The 22,263-nt window shown below is 30.6% G+C and overlaps 1 protein-coding gene across 1 annotated transcript; it reads right to left on the reverse strand.

The window, feature by feature from the left end:
• Nucleotides 1-430: 430 nt before the first annotated feature.
• Nucleotides 431-20,392, reverse strand: LOC111002110. Its single transcript, XM_022272218.2, has 6 exons — nt 20,268-20,392; nt 19,865-19,982; nt 11,663-11,752; nt 3,277-3,427; nt 2,039-2,160; nt 431-1,917 (listed from the first exon to the last, which is right to left on the reverse strand). The coding sequence occupies exons 2-6, from the start codon at nt 19,925-19,927 to the stop codon at nt 805-807; spliced, it is 1,539 nt and encodes a 512-aa protein (XP_022127910.2). The 5' UTR covers nt 19,928-19,982; nt 20,268-20,392; the 3' UTR covers nt 431-804.
• Nucleotides 20,393-22,263: the final 1,871 nt, after the last annotated feature.

Here is a 22,263-nt window from a genome sequence, read left to right on the forward strand (position 1 = left end):
AGTGAAGTTGTTCTTTAATTTGCAAAGTACATTATGTGACTTGTATGATAAAGATACTTGTTTTTATTTTATATTATTTCATATTACTTTAATAATCATTAATATAATTAGAAGTTCTAAATATATTATTGTAATTATATTGGAAGCTAATGATATAATATTATTTAAATTTATCAAATCAAGTGGATTTATGCTTCATGAACTTTGGAAACATCTTGTGTGTTTGGAATAAATGTAGCGAACAGTAACTAATGATAGGCAGACATTTTCTTTAATTATACATTACCTACTGAGTTAATATTTAGAAAATTATTATAATATTGTTAATGAATTAATGAAAAAAACTTAAAATTCATATCCCTTAGGAATAATAATATAACGGTTACATTTTATATACGGTAAACAATTTGTGAGGTTAACAGAAACGCAGTTTATTTCTAAAACTATTTAATTTAAAACTTATATTTTTACACAGGCACGTATACATATATATACATAACCTAATGGTATAGATTTCTGGTGAGTATATTACACATGATATTTTTTATTATAGATATAAAGATACAAAATATTCAACCTCTTATATAACGGATGAGTAAGAAACATTAAATGCATATAACTTCGTCGCTACGCAAAGTTGTATTTAGAAAATAAATCAGTCGATAAATTTTGTAGTACAAAAAGATAATAGTTACAGTGGTGTTTGAGCATCATTTTGCTGTCTGGGTTATGGATAAATTAAGTCAAATTAATCACCACAATACTAAACTTATGGCAAGAACCTACCTTATTGTTAAAATAATGTTACCGTTTAACGATACATGGCTCACAGGTTCCAGGATTTAAGTAGGCAGGATGGCATTGAGGACAGTTAGTATTCTCTCCGTAGCTCGATCTACCAGGCCTTGATACTTCAACTTGGAAAGATGTTTGAGCGTCTTCATCACCGTAACCTGGATGAGGACCATCCAGTGGGAAAACGTAGTCGGGTACGAAATATGAACTTATATTATATTCAGTATTGTAACTACTAGGTGTAGGATCGGCTGCTTCTGTTGTTGAACGAACTGAACTAAATGGGCGTTTTCCTGGCGACTTCTTTGAGGTACCAGTTAGAGTGAAATTCCCTACCTTTGGAGGCTCTAAATCAAAAGCCGGTACTGCCCACTTCCATTGGTAATAAATCGGAGGACCCATAGTCGTTGTCAGACTCTGAGCTGGAAATTCTAATTTTGGTGGGACCAAGTTTCTGTCTGGTTCTGGCACTGAATTAGTTGCAACGCTTTTATCAGTATGCAATTTGGAGTTGATTGTATCAACTCTCGTTTGATCTATTTCTACTTTTTTCTTTTCATCTCTAACGACGTTCAATTTATTGCCAATGTTTTTATTTACTTGTGATGACCTATCTTCTTCGGAGCTAGCTTGTCCAGATGGCAATTGTTTGTTTATATCCAATATTTGAGACTTTGTCATTGGCGTCGCTAAATTGGTGTCTGGAGAATTTGGATCAAATCGATTAATGAAATTGTATACTGGATCTTTGTCTCTCATTCTAATGTCTAATTGGTTAGCTCCATCATTTGATTTTGGCAAGAAAGGTAAACTCAAGTCTTGGGACGGCGGGGATAACGTCGTTTCTGTTACAGGCGTCTGAACTGTTGATTGAAATATTATATTTTCACCGTTGTTTTGTTTATTACCAAAACCATTACTGGTGAAATCTGTATTCAAATCATTGTTGGAGTTGAACTGCTTTTTGCTAATTGACCTAGGTGTTGTGGAACGTTGACCGATGCCTGTAGACCAGGAAGAAGGTGGTCGGTAGTTCTGTTTATCACTATCGAGACCGTTGTTGTTACCATTGGAAATAGAATCAGCTATTCCAACAATACTGTTTCCAGGATGGATGGAGAACTGAAACAATGGTTTTACATTAATCGAGCTGCCACGTAAGATTTATCACTATTCAGTAATCTATAAATAGAAGATATTATTGAATTATGGTTAAAACAATACAATAAGATTGTTACTAAACCTTTGACTCCGATTCTCGTAATCCATCGTAATAGTTGGTATTCGGCGGTACAGAGAGTATGTCTGGTCGCGGTGTGCGCTGACGCATTTCTTCTTCAGACACAAACGGTTTATCACGTTGACCTGAAATAATAGATATAAAATTGAATATTTTTGTCACCAATTTACTGTGTTGTAGAGACATTTAATTTCTAGTAACCTATAGATAAACAAAATAATTATTCATAGACAAAGGGAACTTTATTCCGACGTACGAAACATACAGTAGGTTCACGTTCATTAACACTATTAGCATATCAAACTGCGACTGTAAAACGGACAATGGTAGGTACCAAGTAGCTAGTCTGACAATGTAGAATTGTAATTTAAGATTAACCTAAGCCATTCATATCAATTTAAGTGTATTTTACACGTAAGATTTAGTATTTCAGATAGAAGTTAAGCAAAACTCCAAATCCAATGTTCATACATTATCCAATTAGAGTTTACACGGCAAACGGAAATATATAAAACAAGTACATTGCTCTCTGGTACGTCCGATTTATTATAAACAAGACTACGCTCGCGGTAATTTACAAATTAAAGAAGCAAAAAGTTATATTCATAAATGTTATGTTCTATTCATTTAAAATGACGATGCTGTCGTTTCACCCTCTTGATTTAATCTTTTATATAAATCTATGCTATATATTTGTCTATGGAATATTGTTTAATAATAATATTCCATAGACAAATACCAAAATGTCTATTTGGTATGGTCTTCAGATGACTCTGCAAAAACTCATCACTTCCTAAAAAGCCTACGAGTTAGAAGGCTAACGCTCTCATAGAATAATAACAAATATAAATTTGCCAATTAACCTGCAATCTGTGCTATCCTTCGTTTGAGGCCACACACAAACCTTGCTTCTTGATACTACTTATACCACAATTGTTTAATTTGCTTCTCTTGTTAACAATCAAAAATGCATTAGGCTCAGCACGCGCAGTCAATCAATTTGATTTACACCAAATATTCGCAAATGAATCATCATCTATTTATTCACAGTTTACTTGATTTTTTTTTCAAATTACACAAATTTTAAAACCATTAGTAAATAAAAATGGTTAAAGGGAAAAGTAAAGGTATCTTACCTATAACAGAGGATGTAAAGTCTTAATTCACCAGGGTGAAACCCCATTGTTTTTGCCTGCTTAACTTAAGTATAATACATACTGGACAAAATAAAATAATCATACCTATGAGGAGGTTTGCATCGTAATCATTTTCTGAGTTGCTGCAATTTACCATGTACCAGTGGTCACATACGAGCATTCGTTGCTGGAAGAGAGTGGTGTTGGGGCACGAGTAACTAAACTGCCTTCCCAGACCATCGCACATGTGGTAGATCTAAAAGTAAAGACAAGAACACGTCAATAGAGATTTAGACTTTAAATCTAATTACACGCATATTGAGTTCTTATTATTATTATTATCGTGTTAATCGTTGTAAGAAATATAAAATGCTTTAAGGTACTTTATTGTATAGTTATTATTTACTGTAAATATGATACTAATTTATGTATGTAAATAGAAACATTCTGACTCTATACACAAAATTGTCTTGAAATCACTTATTTACACAAAAAATATACTTTAATATAATATAACTAAAATTACCCATTATATTACTGTTATTTCTAAAAAAACACAAGACATCAAATGTTTTTAAGCTAGATATTTAATTTTCAAATATATATCCTATCGGATTAAAAAAATATTACACATATTGCTCATCGGTTAAACCTTTCCCGTACTTATTTCAAAATCAAAGTTAGCCAAAGCCATTTTTATAGTTATATAGATTGTAATGACATTGTTGACAAATTAAAATTCTAACCAATCTCCAAACCCAGCCAATCTCCATCGTTGCAATGACAAAAACAACAAATCATTTACGTTAGAATAATTACAAAACCATAACTTATGTTCGTAAGTAATTTAAGGACGGCTTCTAAGAAATAATTTTGCTTCTAATAACTTCTATAACAAGAACTAAAATCAACAAAATTAATGGTCTCCTTAGTACGCAGAATCGATACTGTTTAAAGGATTATTTAAATTAAGCAAGTTTACTATATTGGTCAATATTAGTCATATTGTGTTATTTCGTCGTGAATTGTTATAATCCTAGACTAAACACAATTACGTAAGAATTTCTTAATTAAGAAGAATATTTTACTACAGATGCGCACGCTACATTCCTTTTATACATGAAGCAATGTATGTACTTCAGTTATGCCATCAAGCTCTATCTGTACACACACTGACATCCACACAGAATGCTGTACCTAAGTATTGAAAAATACATGTTCTGCGTTAATAATTGAGCGGGTGCGTCTGTTTCCTGACGCGCCTGACACATCGCGTCGATCTTTTAGTTTAAGACATGTCAGTTTCCTTATAATAATTATTATCTTTCACCATATAAGTAAGTGTTGATGTCGCATAGAGAAAGACAAATTTTTCAATATAGCCTAACGGTTAAACCTAGACGCTTAGTACGTCTGTGTGTTTAAGATTAAAGAAAAATACTATTACGTAGTTATAACAATAATAAAAAACGATTACAAACTTAAGGCAGGTTATGCAATGACGCGTTCTAGGCATATTGAACAACAACATTTACTTCCAGCACCTCAAGCAGTGGGATCAAATCGTATCATACTCAAATCAAGGGACTGGAAGGAACTGGCAATGACCTCTCATCACCTGCAACTTTTAGTTCATGCTCCCTATCACACGTCAAAGCAGTTAATTATTGTAATCAAATAAAAATAATGAATAAATAAATAACACATTACATCTCTATCAGCAGGACACGGTGAAATAGGAACATGCACATTACTGTGGGAAGAAACGCGAACACATAACATGAAGGTGAATCAAGGCAGAAAATAATACAGAGCCGTGTATCACACCGTTCTATGTGACAATGTTATACTACTTGTCATAGTTTATTTTTATTGCACTAACATTTTTAAGCATCTTGATTATTAAACTTTGTATTATACAAAATTTTGAAACTTTTAAATTAACCAGACATAATAAAATATTTTGTTTAAATAATTACAATTTTCCTTAAATTGCTAAAGACAGAATGTAAATTATTTGATGATCTCAGTAATTACTGTAATTACAAATCTAATTATTTGATTAATTCCGGCATTTTTAAGGAAGTTGTGTGCCGGAATAATTACATGATGTACACACATGATATCAAATCTACATATTATTTTTTGTACACACATGCAACGAGTTGTTTTTCTGTCAGCGTGTTTTGCTTTTATTTGTAAATATTTAATTAGTTTTTTATTGTTTCGCAATGTGAATGCTGTTCTTGAAATCTTAAAAATATTATTAAATAACCTTCTTTCCGGTAAAGGTAAACAACAAAAACAAATTTATAGAATAGTGTTATGTATGGTAATATAAAATAAGGTAAATATAAAATTCGGCAAATAATGCAAAATTTTACCACTTTTTTTAGGAAACGCATAACGTAATTAAAATAAGTATGTTTACAACTTTTTGTCTTAAATTTTATAGTAAGTTCTCATAACTACAAAACATTTGAATAAAAAATAATCATATACGTTTTAAACATATATGAAAGATATAATTGAATAATAGACATAACAAGCAATTTATATTGAAAAAAAAAACTTTGATCTAAATTACAAGCAATAAAATAAAATCCTTTTAAGAATACAATAGAATAATATGCAAAGAAATCTGATCTTTAAAACCAATTATACAAAGTTAAAATAAATGGTTTTGGTTTGAACTAGAACACGATTTTATTGTTGCAAGACCTTCAAACTTCCTCATTCTTTACAAAATGAAGACGCCATCAAAACATTGTTTCGATAAAAAATAAATCAATAACGAACAATGATGCTATGAATAAATTAAAGTCTTAAGTATGTATTATGTAAAGTCTTGTATTAAACCAATATAAATCTGAAGGTAAATTAAGTATCAAAGACTTTTCATTAAACTCCATGGAAATCCACATAATATTCAATCCACCAAAATATCTCCGAATAAATTCGACATTAAGAAAAGCGTACTTCTGATAATGCACAAGTAACCGTACTAATAATATCATGAACTGGCCATTTGTCCCAGATGAAATATTATAACGCTAGAAATATGGAACGAATATAAATGACCAAGAAGGTAACCTAAAAAATAATAAAGTTTAAGATTTGATGTAAAATATTTCGTAAGTCCTATTAAATGTAAAAGCATTATTTTAATATTAAATCGGTAGTTACAAACAGATACGATAAAGTGAGAGTCATTCACCTTGAACTTTAAGTTTACGCAATCAATGATAGTGAAATTAACGTCTGTCGGCGTGAAGACTCGTCACGTAAATCAAAGTAGCCGATGCTTTACAAAAGTGACATAATATGACTGATAGCTTGATAAGATTTTTAGCTGTTTTATAATGGCTTTTCTTTGGAACTACAATAATGGAATTTTTAATTTCTTATTTAATATAACACTTATTACTTACTGTACCTGAACTGTTTTGATTTTATCAAGACAACCGATTATATAATCTTACAAGCAAATTCTACACTATCGGAATAATTTATTGTTCATCATGAATATAGGGAACTAGGAAACTGGGTCAGTTTCATTTCAATGACTTGCATATCAAATTGTCAATGTAACTTTTTTGTAATTGTACGCATTGAAAATTTATTTCAAATATTTGCATTCTTGGTTAGCATAAAATACTTTTTAGAGTAGAACAAAAAACGGTAAACATATAATAATTAAATATAGTAATATATATTTAATACAAACTACGTTTTAATATATAAATATTTGATTTGAGAAGCTACTGACGTTTATGCTTGTTGCATAATTGAGATCATTTTCAAACCATCGCTACTTTCTATGTATACATATGTTTTTAAATACAGAATTTACTATAACGACGTTAAAAATTAAGTTTTTACTAAACATACATATACAAATACATTTTGCAAGCCTTACCTGCGTAAACAATGCGACAGAAAACAATAGTGCGTTGGTGTCGTGACACTAAAATCTACCACCAAACCCTTGACCTTATGTGCCATAGCTGAGTGGCAAAGATATCTTCCATTTGATAAATTGTAAATGCGTTTCTTTTAGTAGTATACATGTACAATGGGATAAATTATAATAACTAGACCTCATTTATTCCTTGAAACATCCATTCATCTTTACAAAAGATACACACAGTTAAAATTTTATACAGAAATATATTTTTTCCAAGGAACTCTCTCTTCTTCCAATCTTCTCCACCAACTACATAAGATCACCAGCCCACCATCCAAGAGAGCGTCCTCTCTTATTTGATTATATTTATTATCATATATTTCTAGCTACATTAATAAAAACCAAAGCGGTTTTCTAATATATGTTACATTGTAATATATATTATTTTGTAAAATAAAGAGAGAAAAAAAAGCTAGAATTACAGTAAAATCGAATTCAGATATTCCTGATTGAAGAAAGAATAAAATTGATGCGTTCAACAATAATGTTCATACTCAAGCAGTTACTCTTATTAGCTCGTAAAACATGATTGTCGGCAATTTTGTAAGACTGTCGTAAAGTACAATTGCGGGTTCACACGGCGAGTCTTATTTATAACGTAACAGTGGCCGTGACACGCGAATTTCTTCAATATTTTACTTAAAGTATTAATAAATTGTCAAAGACATATTTAAAGAGAACAAAAAGTTTTCTTAAGTAATTTTTTGCTGTATTTATTGATTTTTTAAAATTTATTTTTAAAGGCATTAAATGTTTTGTAAGCATTTACAATATTACAGATAAACTTGGGATGGTAATCTTTAATATATAAAACAAAGTCGTGTTAGTTACAACACTTATAACTCAAGATTGGTTGGACTGATATAAGTTCTCCTTTTTGGTGGTTAAATAACACTAAATGAATTCGTCAGTCAAATTTCGATCTTGAGGTGAATGAAGAGATGCAAAAGCAGGCTTTGATTGAAGACATGCAGACATCGCAATATTGGCGCTAGAGAGAAGAGGCCCATTTTTCTTGCTCAATAAAACATTTCTGTATTTGCAAAAAAGTTGTATTCATGTTATTATCTTAATGAAATCAAAAAATAAGTTAAACTGAAGTAAAAACAATATTATAAGACTGTAAGGCTGAACGAACTTAGCCGAATCAGCTAGTATATTTAATAAACTGCTATAAGACTATTCTAAGCTCTAAAAACATTGCACCCAAGAAAAGATTTCAACGCGAATCCGACTATTAGTTAACAAATTCAGGTTAAATTTGTTATTTTATTTGTTGGTCTTAGACTACACCTAAATAGAAAGAGGACTTTTCGAAAATTCTTAAGAAAACTTTAAATTAGTAAGATTAATATACTCAGACTAGGGATTGTATTTCGATAATAATTTACCTCTAGTAAAATAATCTAAGATACGTAACATAAAATTAATCACATTATATCAACGCACCTTCTCTAGCCTGCGACGATTTTAAAACAATAGATTTATTACCTTGAAGTTTACTGGTAAGGTTCGTGTAAAATTATGACTTGTGATAAACAAATGACAATTACTAAATCAAATTGATATATAATTACTTAAAAAACTAATTATTTTATTTTACTTTGAGTATTTTAATGAAAACAAAACTGGTTTTATTTACATATACAATGCCATAAAATGTAATTAATTGCACGTTAGTATCTAAAGTGGTTTGATTCAGCTATTATTAATTTTTATCTTTAACATGCACAGATTTTCTTTTTAAATGTAAGCGATGTAAAAAAAATTATAAAATGCAAACTATATGATTCTTCATCAGAGCAAATACAATTTATTTCTAAATAAGTTTATAAAATAACATATATAAACTAAGTAAAAATAAGAGACACAAATTGTGTGTATCTATGTATTAATGTGTTAAACGTCAACAACAAAAGAACCGGTATACTAAATCACCATACAATAAATCATTACAATAAAAATATAAAGACATGTTTGCAATTCTTCTAAAGTATTTTCGATAAATGTTATCTTGATTTGTCTTGGTCTGAGATACAATTTTATGTAAAAGTGCTTTGCAGTGTGGCTTGTTACAAATAATATCAGTTGCCTGTGTATGCTATTTTGGTTTAATTGCAAATAACGTATTAAAAACAAATCATTTATTCAGTTTAGATACGTCTTAGGGCAAGCTTATGAATGTGAAAACGTTTACAAAATTCACGAAAGAGCAAGACTAACACGAAGAACGGACAAGAAACTACTAAAATACTAACTAAGTAAAAATCATTAAAAACCGGTGGCGAAACAATCGTCACGTCTACCTTTTTCGTCTGGGATTGTTATGTCTGTGTTCGTCTCGTTTTTATATTTATTTGTAGTTGACAGTTGGGCATATGGTGTGGACATCCGACTTTTAGGTCTAAGACATGCCCATTGAGGTTTTCCTTCACCTAATTTTTCACCAACTGACGATGTACCGCTTAGAAAGTGTACATTTTTGATTTCTAAATATTTTCGAGTAGGTCATACATATAAAGATTCCAAACAACCTCCTCATTGCTAAATCGGTCAAATGAAGTACATAGGTACATTCCCGAATAGACAACGGAAGTGATCATCCAATACCGTGTCATCATGGAAGAGTTTTCTATCGTCTTGGTCACCACATTCGATAATTTCGTTTTCAAATACCATAAATGCAGTTTCACTTGTGATCCTCGACGATTATTAAATGCCATATATTTTACCCATTCACCTTTATAGTGTCCCGCTCGCACGTATAACGCGAGAGTGAGTGAGATCATAACCCAGTTCGCGTAGGCATCTGCCTCGAACGACCTTGACTCGGTGAAATGTTAACGATAAATTATATGCATGCCTTTAAATTAAGATTATTAGTTACGTATAAGCTTAATTACGGCTTGTTCACTATTAACAGGTTACGGCTTGGCACAAGAGTGTTTTTGAGAGATTCTTCGGAAGTATTCTTATGAAAGATATTTTAATTTTGACTTTAAACAAATTGAACGGGCTTCTTTTAATGCTATATATTAAAAAAAAAATTTATGATTTTTCTATTCTTTTTATTAAAAAAATATAACGATACATTATACATATAATATCAACATTTTTATATATTCGCAGAGTAAGCTCACAGTAGTGATGTTATTTATGCATTTAATATCAGATTATATTTTTTATTTTGGATATTATCGTATTGTTTTAGTATTGTTAGTATTTTACTAAATAAACAAGAAAACATATAACAACACATATATCACTCGATCCCAAATTGTCTTAATGTGAAAGAATAAAGATGCGAAATACTTAAATCACGCTGAGGTCACATTTTATTAAAGGTATTCAGGTAAAGGTCAATTTTATGGCAAATGACAACAATTATGTTTCATTATTAATGTATTCTGAATTAAGCGTCTACGTTACGTATACTATTATGTATTCTTTTATTTTAGTCAATTTCCGTTGAACCAGTTTAATAAAATCGACGGATATTGCGTCTTCCCAGCTCCATTGTTACAAAATATAGTCTTCTCATACACTTTTTTGTTGTTCTTTGATACATTACAACTTAATTTAGTTTAGCATGTAATAAGGCGTGTGTAATTAACTTGATTGTACCATAATAAAAGATGTTTTTTGATGTTTATCTTATTTTTCATATTAAACGAAGTGCTTAGAAGTAAAGGCTGCAAGTGTTTCTGTCTCTAATATCCTTATTATATATCTAAGAATATTGAGCTATTACCGTACGTAACATTGATTTCCTTTATCGTAAGTAAAACATCTATTCCTTAACATTCAGGATTCGATCCTCGATCTCGGGGTTGAAATTCACACATAAATAACGCTTCTCAAAATACAAAAGTGTATAAATAACAGGCCTTGCACGGTTCCCTTATGTCATATTACATAACTTCACATAAATCTTGCCATTACGTAAAAAACATCCCACAACAACAATCAATTTGTTATCAAGTATGTTAATCTAATTGAACATAATTTTCCGGATGCATATTAAACTACTCATCGGTTGTTTACCTTCGAAAGAATATTACGTATCTGGAAGACATATACTAGTATGTAATTTAAATGAAGATGATATACAGCGCTTGGTCTGATACATAACATAACTTTTATTACTGAGGAAACACACGCGCAGTAATACACAAAATAATAATAATCACAAAAGAAAAATAACAAAAATAAAGTTAAATGATCTAAATAATATATAGTGTGACGGTTGCTAGGTACTACTTGTATACAAACTGAACAAATACAATTACAATTATACACATGTATACTAGGAAACGTGGGAATTTGTATTTTACAGTAAACTCATTGCAAAGGCGGCGATTTGTCTATTAATTATTTTACATTTTATATAAAAATTCTGTCCAATAATTGTTAATATTAGTCTTCAGTAAAACGATGCTACCATTAATAATTGTGGTTTTGACGAAGTGTGATTTGTTTGTCTGTGAATGCTAAGATTATAACAACAATAGTCTAGTGGCTCACCTGACAATCAGTCTCGACGTCTGCGTAGTATCCCGAGGGCCGACCTTGGCATGTGAATCTTGTTGGTGGGATCTTTACCCGATTTCCAGTCTGGCGAAATAATATAAAAATTTTAAATAAAATATACTATAGTTACAGGTGAGAAATTAGTAACCTGATTAATCTCTAAATGATAATATTACATGCACGAAGATGTGGTTCAGAGAGAATGCGGTGAGCAAGAGATAAAATGAAGTGGTCTCCCCACTTCATTTTATCTCTTAATTAAGTTGACGAATATTTAAATGATTCCAATCCTTGTGAATTATTTGCTCCAGTCCAATCAATTTGTATGACTCAAAACTTATCGATTAAAAAAGAGTGGCGGAAAGTTTCTTGCCAGTTCTTCTTGCCTGTTCTACGCCCTTGACTTGCAAACTGATAATAAATGTAAATAGAAAATTAATTTAACTTCTTTTATGACGTTTATAAGTGTACTTGTTTACCTATATGAATAAAATTGTTTTGAGTTTGAGTTTAAACATTGTATAAGATTTATTTGTAATTAAGCCGTGGAAGTATAAGCTTTATCTTCTTTAACTAAATTAACTATAAAAATATTTTATAATTGCAAGATCTTTACAAATAAATGTTTTAATATCTTTCTTGCTTCTTTTCATAAGCAGCATTCTTTATCGTTGTTTTTATAGATATAAATTCTGTTGTTAGGAACCATATTCTGGATTCTCAGAAACGCATCCACGTTCATACATTAATGAATTAAAGTCAACTGACGGAAACAGTATCGATTGATAACTTGAAAAACCATTATTAGCATAGGCGTATTACTTAAGCTTTGCTCTGTGTGATTGTAAGCCGGAAGCCGAATGCTCTATTTTCCTGGCAGATTATCCAAGACTTCTGTTAGCTAACCTGGTGTTATGTAAACTAATTGTAGATTAGTAGTCTTGGCACGGGTGAAGGGGCGAGATGCTATGAACGATGTTAAAGTTGTTTTAAACTTGTAATAAGTAAAGCCGGGCAAAAAATTATATTCCGATTTATAAATTAACGATTTTTAAGGTAATATAACAAATATGGTTTTGGTATGGAACGTAATAAGAAGAAAATCTTTGAAATTTGTTGTATGATATGAAAATATTTATTGGTCTATATAAGTATTTAATTAAATTGTCTCCAAAACCTTTTTGTTAAAGACATATACAAAAAAATAATAATAGATATTATGTAAAACAATGTCGAAGTAAGAATATTTTTATTTATGAATAATCCGATATAAAAATGTCTTAATGTCCATTATTTAACCCAACTAGACCAAAAAAGTGAATGCTATGAGGTTATTAAAGACATTCCACTTCGATGAATAAATTTTATTGTCGTATTAGATGTATAAAAAAGTAATGGCATCACATTATTACACCCACGTAAGTTATTTATTAGAAAGACTTAAAATATCTGTTCAAAATTTTCTATCACATAAATGGTATCACATGACTTAATTATGTATAACTATGTAAAATATTTTATAGATATATCTATTCGTAATTTGGTCATATTGCCTGTCGCGAATCAGATGTCCTGAACAAGCTGGGTGAAAGGGTGGAAAGCAAAAGGCCGTGGGGCTGATCGCCAAGCAGTACCAGCAGGTGTGTCCCAAATCACAATTCTCACGGGTCTCACATAACAAAGTGGAAAGATATCACTCGCAGAGTAGCAGCAACCTTACAGTTTCATGGCCTTCAGTAATGAATAGATTCTTAATTTAAATTAAAGTTTCTTTTAAATGCATTCCTTATCAAAATTTTGTGCAGCTTTACTAAAATATTGGTCAATTTAGTCCATACAATTCTACGCGTAGGCACATAAGATAAATCCTTTAAGCATTTAATCCTACATTTGGCAACACTGACTTACGTTTCGTCAGACGCCAGTTTATCTTAAACGCTTTTGTCCTGCTAAGCTAATCTCTCGTTAAGTGTTTCTTAATGTAAACATGAATGACTGTTAGATAATAAAGTGCGCACTTTCAAGCCGATACAAATACGGACACAAAAATATGTGTCTGACCTTAGTAGGTAACTTACCAGAGAATCTCGCAAGTTCTGTTCTATATCGTTTTTGTCAGTGTGCAGAACAGGATCCTAAAGAGCAATTACATAATTACCTTGATACATAACCAACCACGAAGTTCCTGAACACCTTAAAATGAGAACTTTCAAATAGGAAATCCGGAGAGTGGCAGCTAAATATGAAGAGCGGTTAGCCTGTGATTCGAACGAATTTGCTCGCCAACTAACCATGAAACAGTACGTGAGACATCTATAATGTCCCCATATTCTAGAGCTAGAAGCCAGGAAGATCTAGGTAGAAGATTAGTAGATGCTTCCCATGGGCAGCCACTCCTCATGACATCTCCACATAACAGATTCGCTCAAAGCCTTAGGCCTAATTGCATATATTGCAAAAAAAATAGAAATACTAGATTTTCCAGATATATTTTTGAAGTATGAAATCGTGCGTAATCGTAAACGCACGTAAAACTCTTACCATTTCTGTTTTATTTAAATAGTTATTAAAATCACGTAGCATACAATACTAAAACCCATATTATACGCATATGGCCAATTCGTTATATCTATCGTGTAACCATTTATGGCGCCAAAATTAGATGTTCCAAGGCTGTACCTACTTAATATTAGGTTATCAACCAAATAAATCTTAAGTTGTCATAGAATAAATGACGCTTAGAACATAAATGGATTCTTGTAGGTTTGAACTACACCTACTTGTTATATGAATCACTTTTAAATAACTAAAGAGCCGTATTGACTTCGTAAAGGTGTTCTGTAGTATATTGAGACAGCTTATAAAAATAAATATTTAAAAAAAATGTTAATAACGTCCAAAATTGCCATGTATTTGCGGCTTTTAAATTTTTAGGCAAGTAAAAATTTTTATTTAGTCGGAATCTAACGAAGGCGGAATGGCAGTGTATGATTCAATTCCAATTCCAAGTAGTGGAATCATAAAACGCTGGGGACAAGATACGATGGGAATCATACTCAGAAATTAAAATATTGCAATATTTATATGTAGTCCTAATAGTTGAGCTTTCTGAATATTTGAATTAAATCTGACTTTTGAAATAGGGGTAATAGTGTGATTCATTCGTGTCTTTCGTTATTAAAATTACGTGGCAACCATGATGGTTTTTTTATATGACAAAGCAACGTCAAAGGAATCAGCAATCTTAAAAGGAGGAAAGAAAAATCACACGAATTATGATATTATCAATGTTCGGTATAATGACCATATGGCAATGAGATTTATCTTAACGACAAATAATATACAGTACAATGCAAAACTGGGGCGATTCAAAATAAGTTCAAATCAAACAATAGGAACGCCTTTTTTCACTTGTATTTATCAATTCTTTCGTTAAACAAAATTAAGGTGATATGCTTACATAATACACAATACTAGCCCACTCTCTGTGTCATGTTTGATGACAGTCGGACACCAAAAGTGGTCAGGCAACATTTAACATCAGATCCGACAAAGGTCAGAGGAAGTTAAGATTGCCATCCAGTGAAAGAGAGTAAGAATATTTTTCCAAGCGACTGATTTGTATTTACCATTACGTATTACTAGTGAAATTTGTGTAGCCCACGTAAAACTAATTCCTTTTCAATAATACTTAGCTTAAAATAATAACTAATAACTTGATTCAACAGAAGACCTGCCTTGTTAGTTCTCATATACTTTAATAGTTCTTAGATAGTTAATAAAAAAACTTTTAAACAAAACTTTTACAAATAAAAGTATAGCATTCAGTACTCGGATGGTCAACTGACCAGGCGCCGATTGCAATATTTACAATTTATGTAACACTACAACCGATGACATGCTCGTTACAAAGTATTGTTCACTTTCTTACTTTACCACTCTTCATTGGCGATAGCTATAGGGTTAATGACCTCGTTAAGGAGTAAAACTAACGATAATATTGCAATATAATAGTCTGGTGTAATTTCAACGGATATATGGAACTGTACTAATCCTAGCAGGCGTTAGTGTCAATGATTGATACGAACTAATAATTAGATTTTGTTGATTTAGCTTTTCCTTAGATGGCTGTGATTTGTTGATTTTTCTATAGAAAGGGTCTTACTAATGTTATTTTATAGAGAACTACGGCTGATCTTAAGGTAAAATTATGAATCAACATAAACAGATTTCGAAATAACTTATCGTGATTGATATAAAATTAATTAGTTTACGAATATTTGATAGGGTCGAACCTAATACTCCCATAAATCTGGAGACCATTAACATTAATAAAAAATTCACAGAAGCATATATATCTGGTCTAAATGCCAATCTACCTATTATGTTTTAGCTAAGACTGCGAGAAAATATATTTTAATGTTCTAATAATTAAAAGCCTATATACGATCGAAACAGCTGATAACTAGAATAAAAAATGATTTACACTGAATTTTGTCTCTTACATTCTTTTATTTCATAAAAAAATATAATTATTTTAAAGGGCTATATTTTACGCTGACGTCATGCAAGATAGTTGAAGCGTGATTTTTCTTATGTTTTACTTTAAAAGGAATTTGTAAGCGTAACTTAGTAATTATAACTAATAAGGTAGCGTGATTAAAACTCAATTAGTGTATTCAACAGAGGAAAAAGGAAATAAAGAAAACAAAAAGACCACGTAGCAAATGAAAATACCCTTTTTAAGAATTTGCTTATTTTTAGTCATCTAATGATCTTATGAGTGATGTACAAAAAATATAAGCTAAGTTGGTAAATGATTGATAAATTAATTAAAGGTGTAAATTGATTACTTTATTTTATAGAAGCAGGTGGATAGATTCCAGCCAATAAACAATTGTAAGAATAAGCCAATTCCATAGCTTCGAGAACAACTTTATCACCTCTCAGAGTCGTAAAACTTGATTTAAAAATAATTAATGTTCTTATATTATTTGCATTTGGATCATATTTCTTTCAAAAGTAGTGATTATAAAGCTTGATACTTTATTCATAATAATAATAATGTAATAACTTTTTACACGTATAATTTATAAAGACGAACTCACTAACAAAAACTAGTAATTTTATTTAATAGTGATCTTAAATCACACTTTTCGTCCTGAAGTTCGTTTTTCCACTAAAACTTCGTTAAACACTCCAAGTAGTGTCATTTATGTTGATTATAATGTTGTTACAGTAATTTCGTACGAAGATTCACGTAGGTAATTGTATTATTTAAGTGCTAAAGCATGCAATAAAGTTTTGCGCGATTTATTATTGTGTTTAAACAATAATAAATCGCGTAACTTGTAACGTATAATTATATATTTTAATAGGCATAATTTATTTTTATCAGTATAATGAAGTAAAGTTCACTAATAATATAAATGTTGTATGTTTTTTTAGAATTTATAAAGCTTTCTACATATGTATATATATATATTATATACCTATAAGTAATTTACATATGTCATTTAGAAGTAGCTCGAGCAATAGCTAAGTGTCTTTAGGTAAATTTATATGTCAAGAGCGATTTGCATTTCGTTTCTTCTTCGCAAAAGGGCAATCCTTCTTAGTTTTGTTCAGTATTATATTTAAACTTTTGCCGCAGGTGTTAATATCAAATTCTTTATCCACATTACTGTGGCAACACTATCTTTCTGACTTGTTAATTGATTTATGTAAGAATAACTCTTTAATACAAATATTCGTCTCTAATACACATGAAATAACAAATTAATGTTTTTTCTTTCAAATTCTCGTGTTACTTTACACTTTAGTTAATGCGACAAATGGTTATTAAATATTTAACGATGACATAACGTTTATGAGTCATATCAGTTCTTTTACAAGATTTATGTGATATTTTCATGTAAATAATAAAAGAAAAAACTCGTGTACTGCTATTCTGTAGAATGTATATTGAATAGTTTTTTTTTGTAAACAACTGCATCAAGGTTTTGAATCAAAGATTTTTTCTTTAAAATAAGTCGAATTTCGTAGTTATTTACAAATAATTACAAACAAAACAAATTTTGATAAATAATTTTATCAGACCATATAAGCTTAGTAAATGTTGATTTATTGCAATAATTGCTTTTTGAAAGCAGCCACTATTACACTATCTAAATTGCAATCTTATGACATTTATCAGACAATCGAATGTTTTCGATTAGGTAACTCAAAAATCGATGCTCTCGAGAGATCATGCTTGCACCGTGAAGATGACTTATTATCAGAACTGATGTTGAAATGATCGTGTGATTATTATTTATGATTGAGATATTTGGATCAATCGTGACAAATAAAACCACCTGGAATTGAACCCAAAGGCTTTTAAAATGCAGGCTACGCGAACTCCCTGGCTGTTTGATTCTTCATAGGCGGCGGCGTCGATTAAAATCAGAAGAGTCTTCAGACAGTTTTTTATATTAAAAAATCCGTATTCATCTTTAATTCAGTCGTTAACTTGATTCCTACTTAATAATAATATTTAATAAAATAAAGTTCATACGCTAAAACACTGCGAGCAGGACACGTGATCGATAAGCCATGAGTGTACTCCAAATACAAGAAAAATTTTATATTACGAGATACTATTGAATTAGAAGTTGAAAGCGATATTAATTGATAGAAAAGCATAAGTCTAAATATGAGATTTTTTTTACTTTATTTGTATTGCAACAAATTGTATATTAAAATTTCAAAATATTCACGGCTATAACAATCAACGGATTACCACACTTGATGCTACAAATTATTGTAATTTGACAAACACGGCCATGTAATGCCCAATTTGGTATCACACGAGTCACGCATTTGATATTTATATGATCAATTTTATTATCTTTAGAGGCTCTATACTTCTAGGTCAGTAGTTAGTAGTCATGAGAGTCTACGAAATTAAGAAAAAGATACCGTAAAGACGGTGCTACGCTGTAGTGGAAGGACTGGTCGTAGACTATTTTGAAGGAATAGTTGAATCTACCCAAACAGCTCGAAGGAAATATTGATATGTCGGCGTTGAAACACTTATTATTTATATGAAATCTGAACTACGCAATTAATTCTATTACAGTTTCCAGCACTACTACTTACAAATTAATATAAAAAAAGCTTCACTCGCTGTTGATTTGCTTACATCCATGGATTCGTGTGACATCGCGAGGAAAGAAGCTGGGATTATAAAATATCGACAATAAAAGACATCTACTTTATTACTTGTTCTGTTTTTATACCTAATTCATACTAATTTACAGAAAGTTGAATCAATATTAAAGCACTTACTAGAATAATTTAAATCGCCTTGTCTATTTCGTTGTGAAATTTAAGATAACAATAAAATCTACGAGTATAATAATTAATTCAAATGTGCATGCAATATGCAGTTTTAAAAACCAATGACCTAATTTAAATCGTAATCTAGAAACCTGTTTCAGTGTTTAAAAACACAACGTTTCTGTAAATATTAAGTTAAGGTTAAAGGAATTGTTTTGTACTTAATATTTTAACACTTACAAATTTATTTCCTGACATAAAGAGATTACGTGAAAATTAGTTTTATTACATTATATTATATTATCTCCGTATAGAGACACGTTTTTTAATTTATAAAATTAGTCATAATATTCTAGTTTTATTCTCCATTCTGAGACTAACACAAAATATTTTATCATTAGCACTCACATTCTAAATACTACAACTTTAGGAAATTTGGCTATAGACTTACTCATCAAGTCATCCAATTCACATAACAAAACATTTTTTTATTTCTTCCTAAATATGTTTATCTTATAAGCTGCTCATGCGATAGAACATTCCCACAATGAGAAAAAAGAAATGTAACTAAATAAAGGACTCTTTTTAGCGTCGATAAGATCATTTTCAAACTTATTAAAATGTAAAAAGCTTAAATAATGAAGATCCTATTTTATGTGGGTCATGTTTAAAGTTATAAACGGTCTTGTATATATTTGATAGAACAATAACAACAATTTTAATCGAACAACGATAACCTCTCTCCTTGACTCGTTGCCGGCGAATCAACTTAAACTAAATACATAAATATCTAAAAAAGACTCTCGAAAACTTCTACAGGATATGTATATAGATAAATGATCATATATGTATGTAAACAAAAGAAAAACTTCTCACCTGACTCGCAACAGAATAGATCCACAGTAGCGTTGCACACAATGACAGAATGTTTTTATTCATTTTGACACAATTTATTAATTTTAGTCACTGTCCAAGAAGCATCACTGAAGTTTACCTGCAAATTACGAAGTCGTACTATTAACATAAATTAAACAACTTCAAATATTTCAAATGCATATTAATAGTTTTTCTACAAAATCTTGTTTGCAACGAATTTATTAATAACAGCTTCTCAATATGTATTAAAAAAATTATGTCAAACAAATCATATATCACTACAAATCAATGAATATGATAATTATTAATTGACCCAATAAACTTCTGTTTGATTTCATAATAACTAATCTACATACAATCATGCATAATAAATTCCTTTAAAATTCAGAAACCGTCAACTTACTTTTTTACAATATGTTTCTTAAATTTGGCGCAGATATTCGATTCTATGATCATTCGATTCGATAAAGTTCGTTAACGCGACTCGTGCGAGGAACGCCGCGCTTCGATTGAGACTGACATTACGATGAGCACTCTAATCATACCCCTTCTTTGGTCGCGTCCTTGAACGTACACTTTAGCCACGGGGTATGGCGCATCCGTTCTTTTGTATCTAAATGGGTCGACTTGTGGAAAAAATTAGATGTGTCAAAGGTCGCCATTGTCTTTGTTGTCACGACTGCAAAATACAACTTACAAGTTTATTAAAGTAATTTTAATATTACTTCCACACGTGTCACAAAACAACAGGTGACATAGTTTTGTGACACGTGTGAAAAAATTTATAATTAATTGGTTACAGTTAAGAAGTAACGAAGATTTCGTCGGTTTTGAGGCCCTCCCACGTTTCTTTTTCCGAGGTCCGCTCCAGCGGCTGCCTCATAGAAAGAATCCCCCCCCCCCCTCGCTAAGATCTCAGTAGGATTTCTTCTATTCATAAATCATTAATATCTTAGGCCAGTTTTTTCTTATGAGAAATGTAGTTAAATCAAAGAGAATAAATAATATTTCCCATGTTTTGTAAATATGGTAGGATTACTAATCGTTCCGCCTGGCGACATGACTTATAAGGAAAGTTATTTGACCTATTACGTTTTACTATTATGACCATTCATTAAACAGACAAAAGCAAAAAGCGAATGATAAACTCATTTATACTACAGTCAAAGCATTAAACATTAGTGCGTACTATCTATATTAATCTATACTAATATTATAAAGAGGAAAGGTTTGATTTTTTGTTTGTTTGTTTGTTTGTATGAATTGAATAGGCTCCGAAACTACTTGGCAGATTTGAAAAATTCTTTCACTGTTGGAAAGCTACATCATTCCTGAGTGACATATGCTATATTTCATTTTCAAAAAAAATAGGCATCCTTACTAAAATTACGATAACATTAACATTTGTTTATTATTTGATACAATTCTAACAGATGGCGCTGAGTTAAAGGTAGTTTAGTTTAGGTCCGTGTCGTGGTACCAACGTTTCACATAAGTTCTCCTACGGTTTCCCTTGATTAATTTACTACTATGTAATATAACAAAAACCTTAGCCACAGCAACGCTTGGCCGAGTCTGCTAGTATATATATATATTAATTGTGCCTTAATTTACCCTACGATTAGCTTTTACATATTTTATATTTATACATAATATTATTATTTTTCTTTATTTTAGTTATAGTTATAGTGTTACATATTTTTTGTGTACTTTTTGCTGATTATTTATGCATTTCTCGTACTTTACCTGCTGTATTGTTCCATACCATATTCCAATAGGCTATCAGGCAACCATCGCCTGATAGCCTGTTGCCTAATAAATTATGTAACCTACTTTTTTATACTTGTGAATAAATTACTTAACATAACTTAGATAGGAAAACTTTTGATTTTGGAAAGTATTTGAAATACGAAATTGGTAGTTGATATAAATCCAGAATTTTTCTTCTTATAAAATAATTTAAATTTGTTACAAGAATAGTGGACAACATTTGCTCACCTCAAGGCTTCCTAGAATAATATTTAGCGTTTTTTCGTATGAGTCAGAAAATAAAACCATGCTGGGATATTTTTTACATTCTTTTAAAGATGTTTCCTAATGACTATAGCAGATGTGCAAGCAAAAAATATAAGTATCGTGAAATTACAACTACTAAGTAAGTAATGTAATGGTTATCCGGCCTCTGGCCATTAGACAATGAATCACAAATGGTTTGTATACATATTAAGAAATTTCCCATAGCTCCCCTGTGAGACACACACTCCGTCAATCAAGACACAAATACTCCTGTACTTACAAAAGTTCTTACTGAAAACCCGTCTTTTTTAATTGAAACGCACAATAATTACAAGTGTGGAAAAATAGAAATGTTATCAGCTGCGTCCTTAATTAGTAACTTC

Source organism: Pieris rapae, chromosome 3 (genome assembly GCF_905147795.1).
Source record: "Pieris rapae chromosome 3, ilPieRapa1.1, whole genome shotgun sequence".
Lineage (NCBI taxonomy): Eukaryota > Metazoa > Arthropoda > Insecta > Lepidoptera > Pieridae > Pieris > Pieris rapae.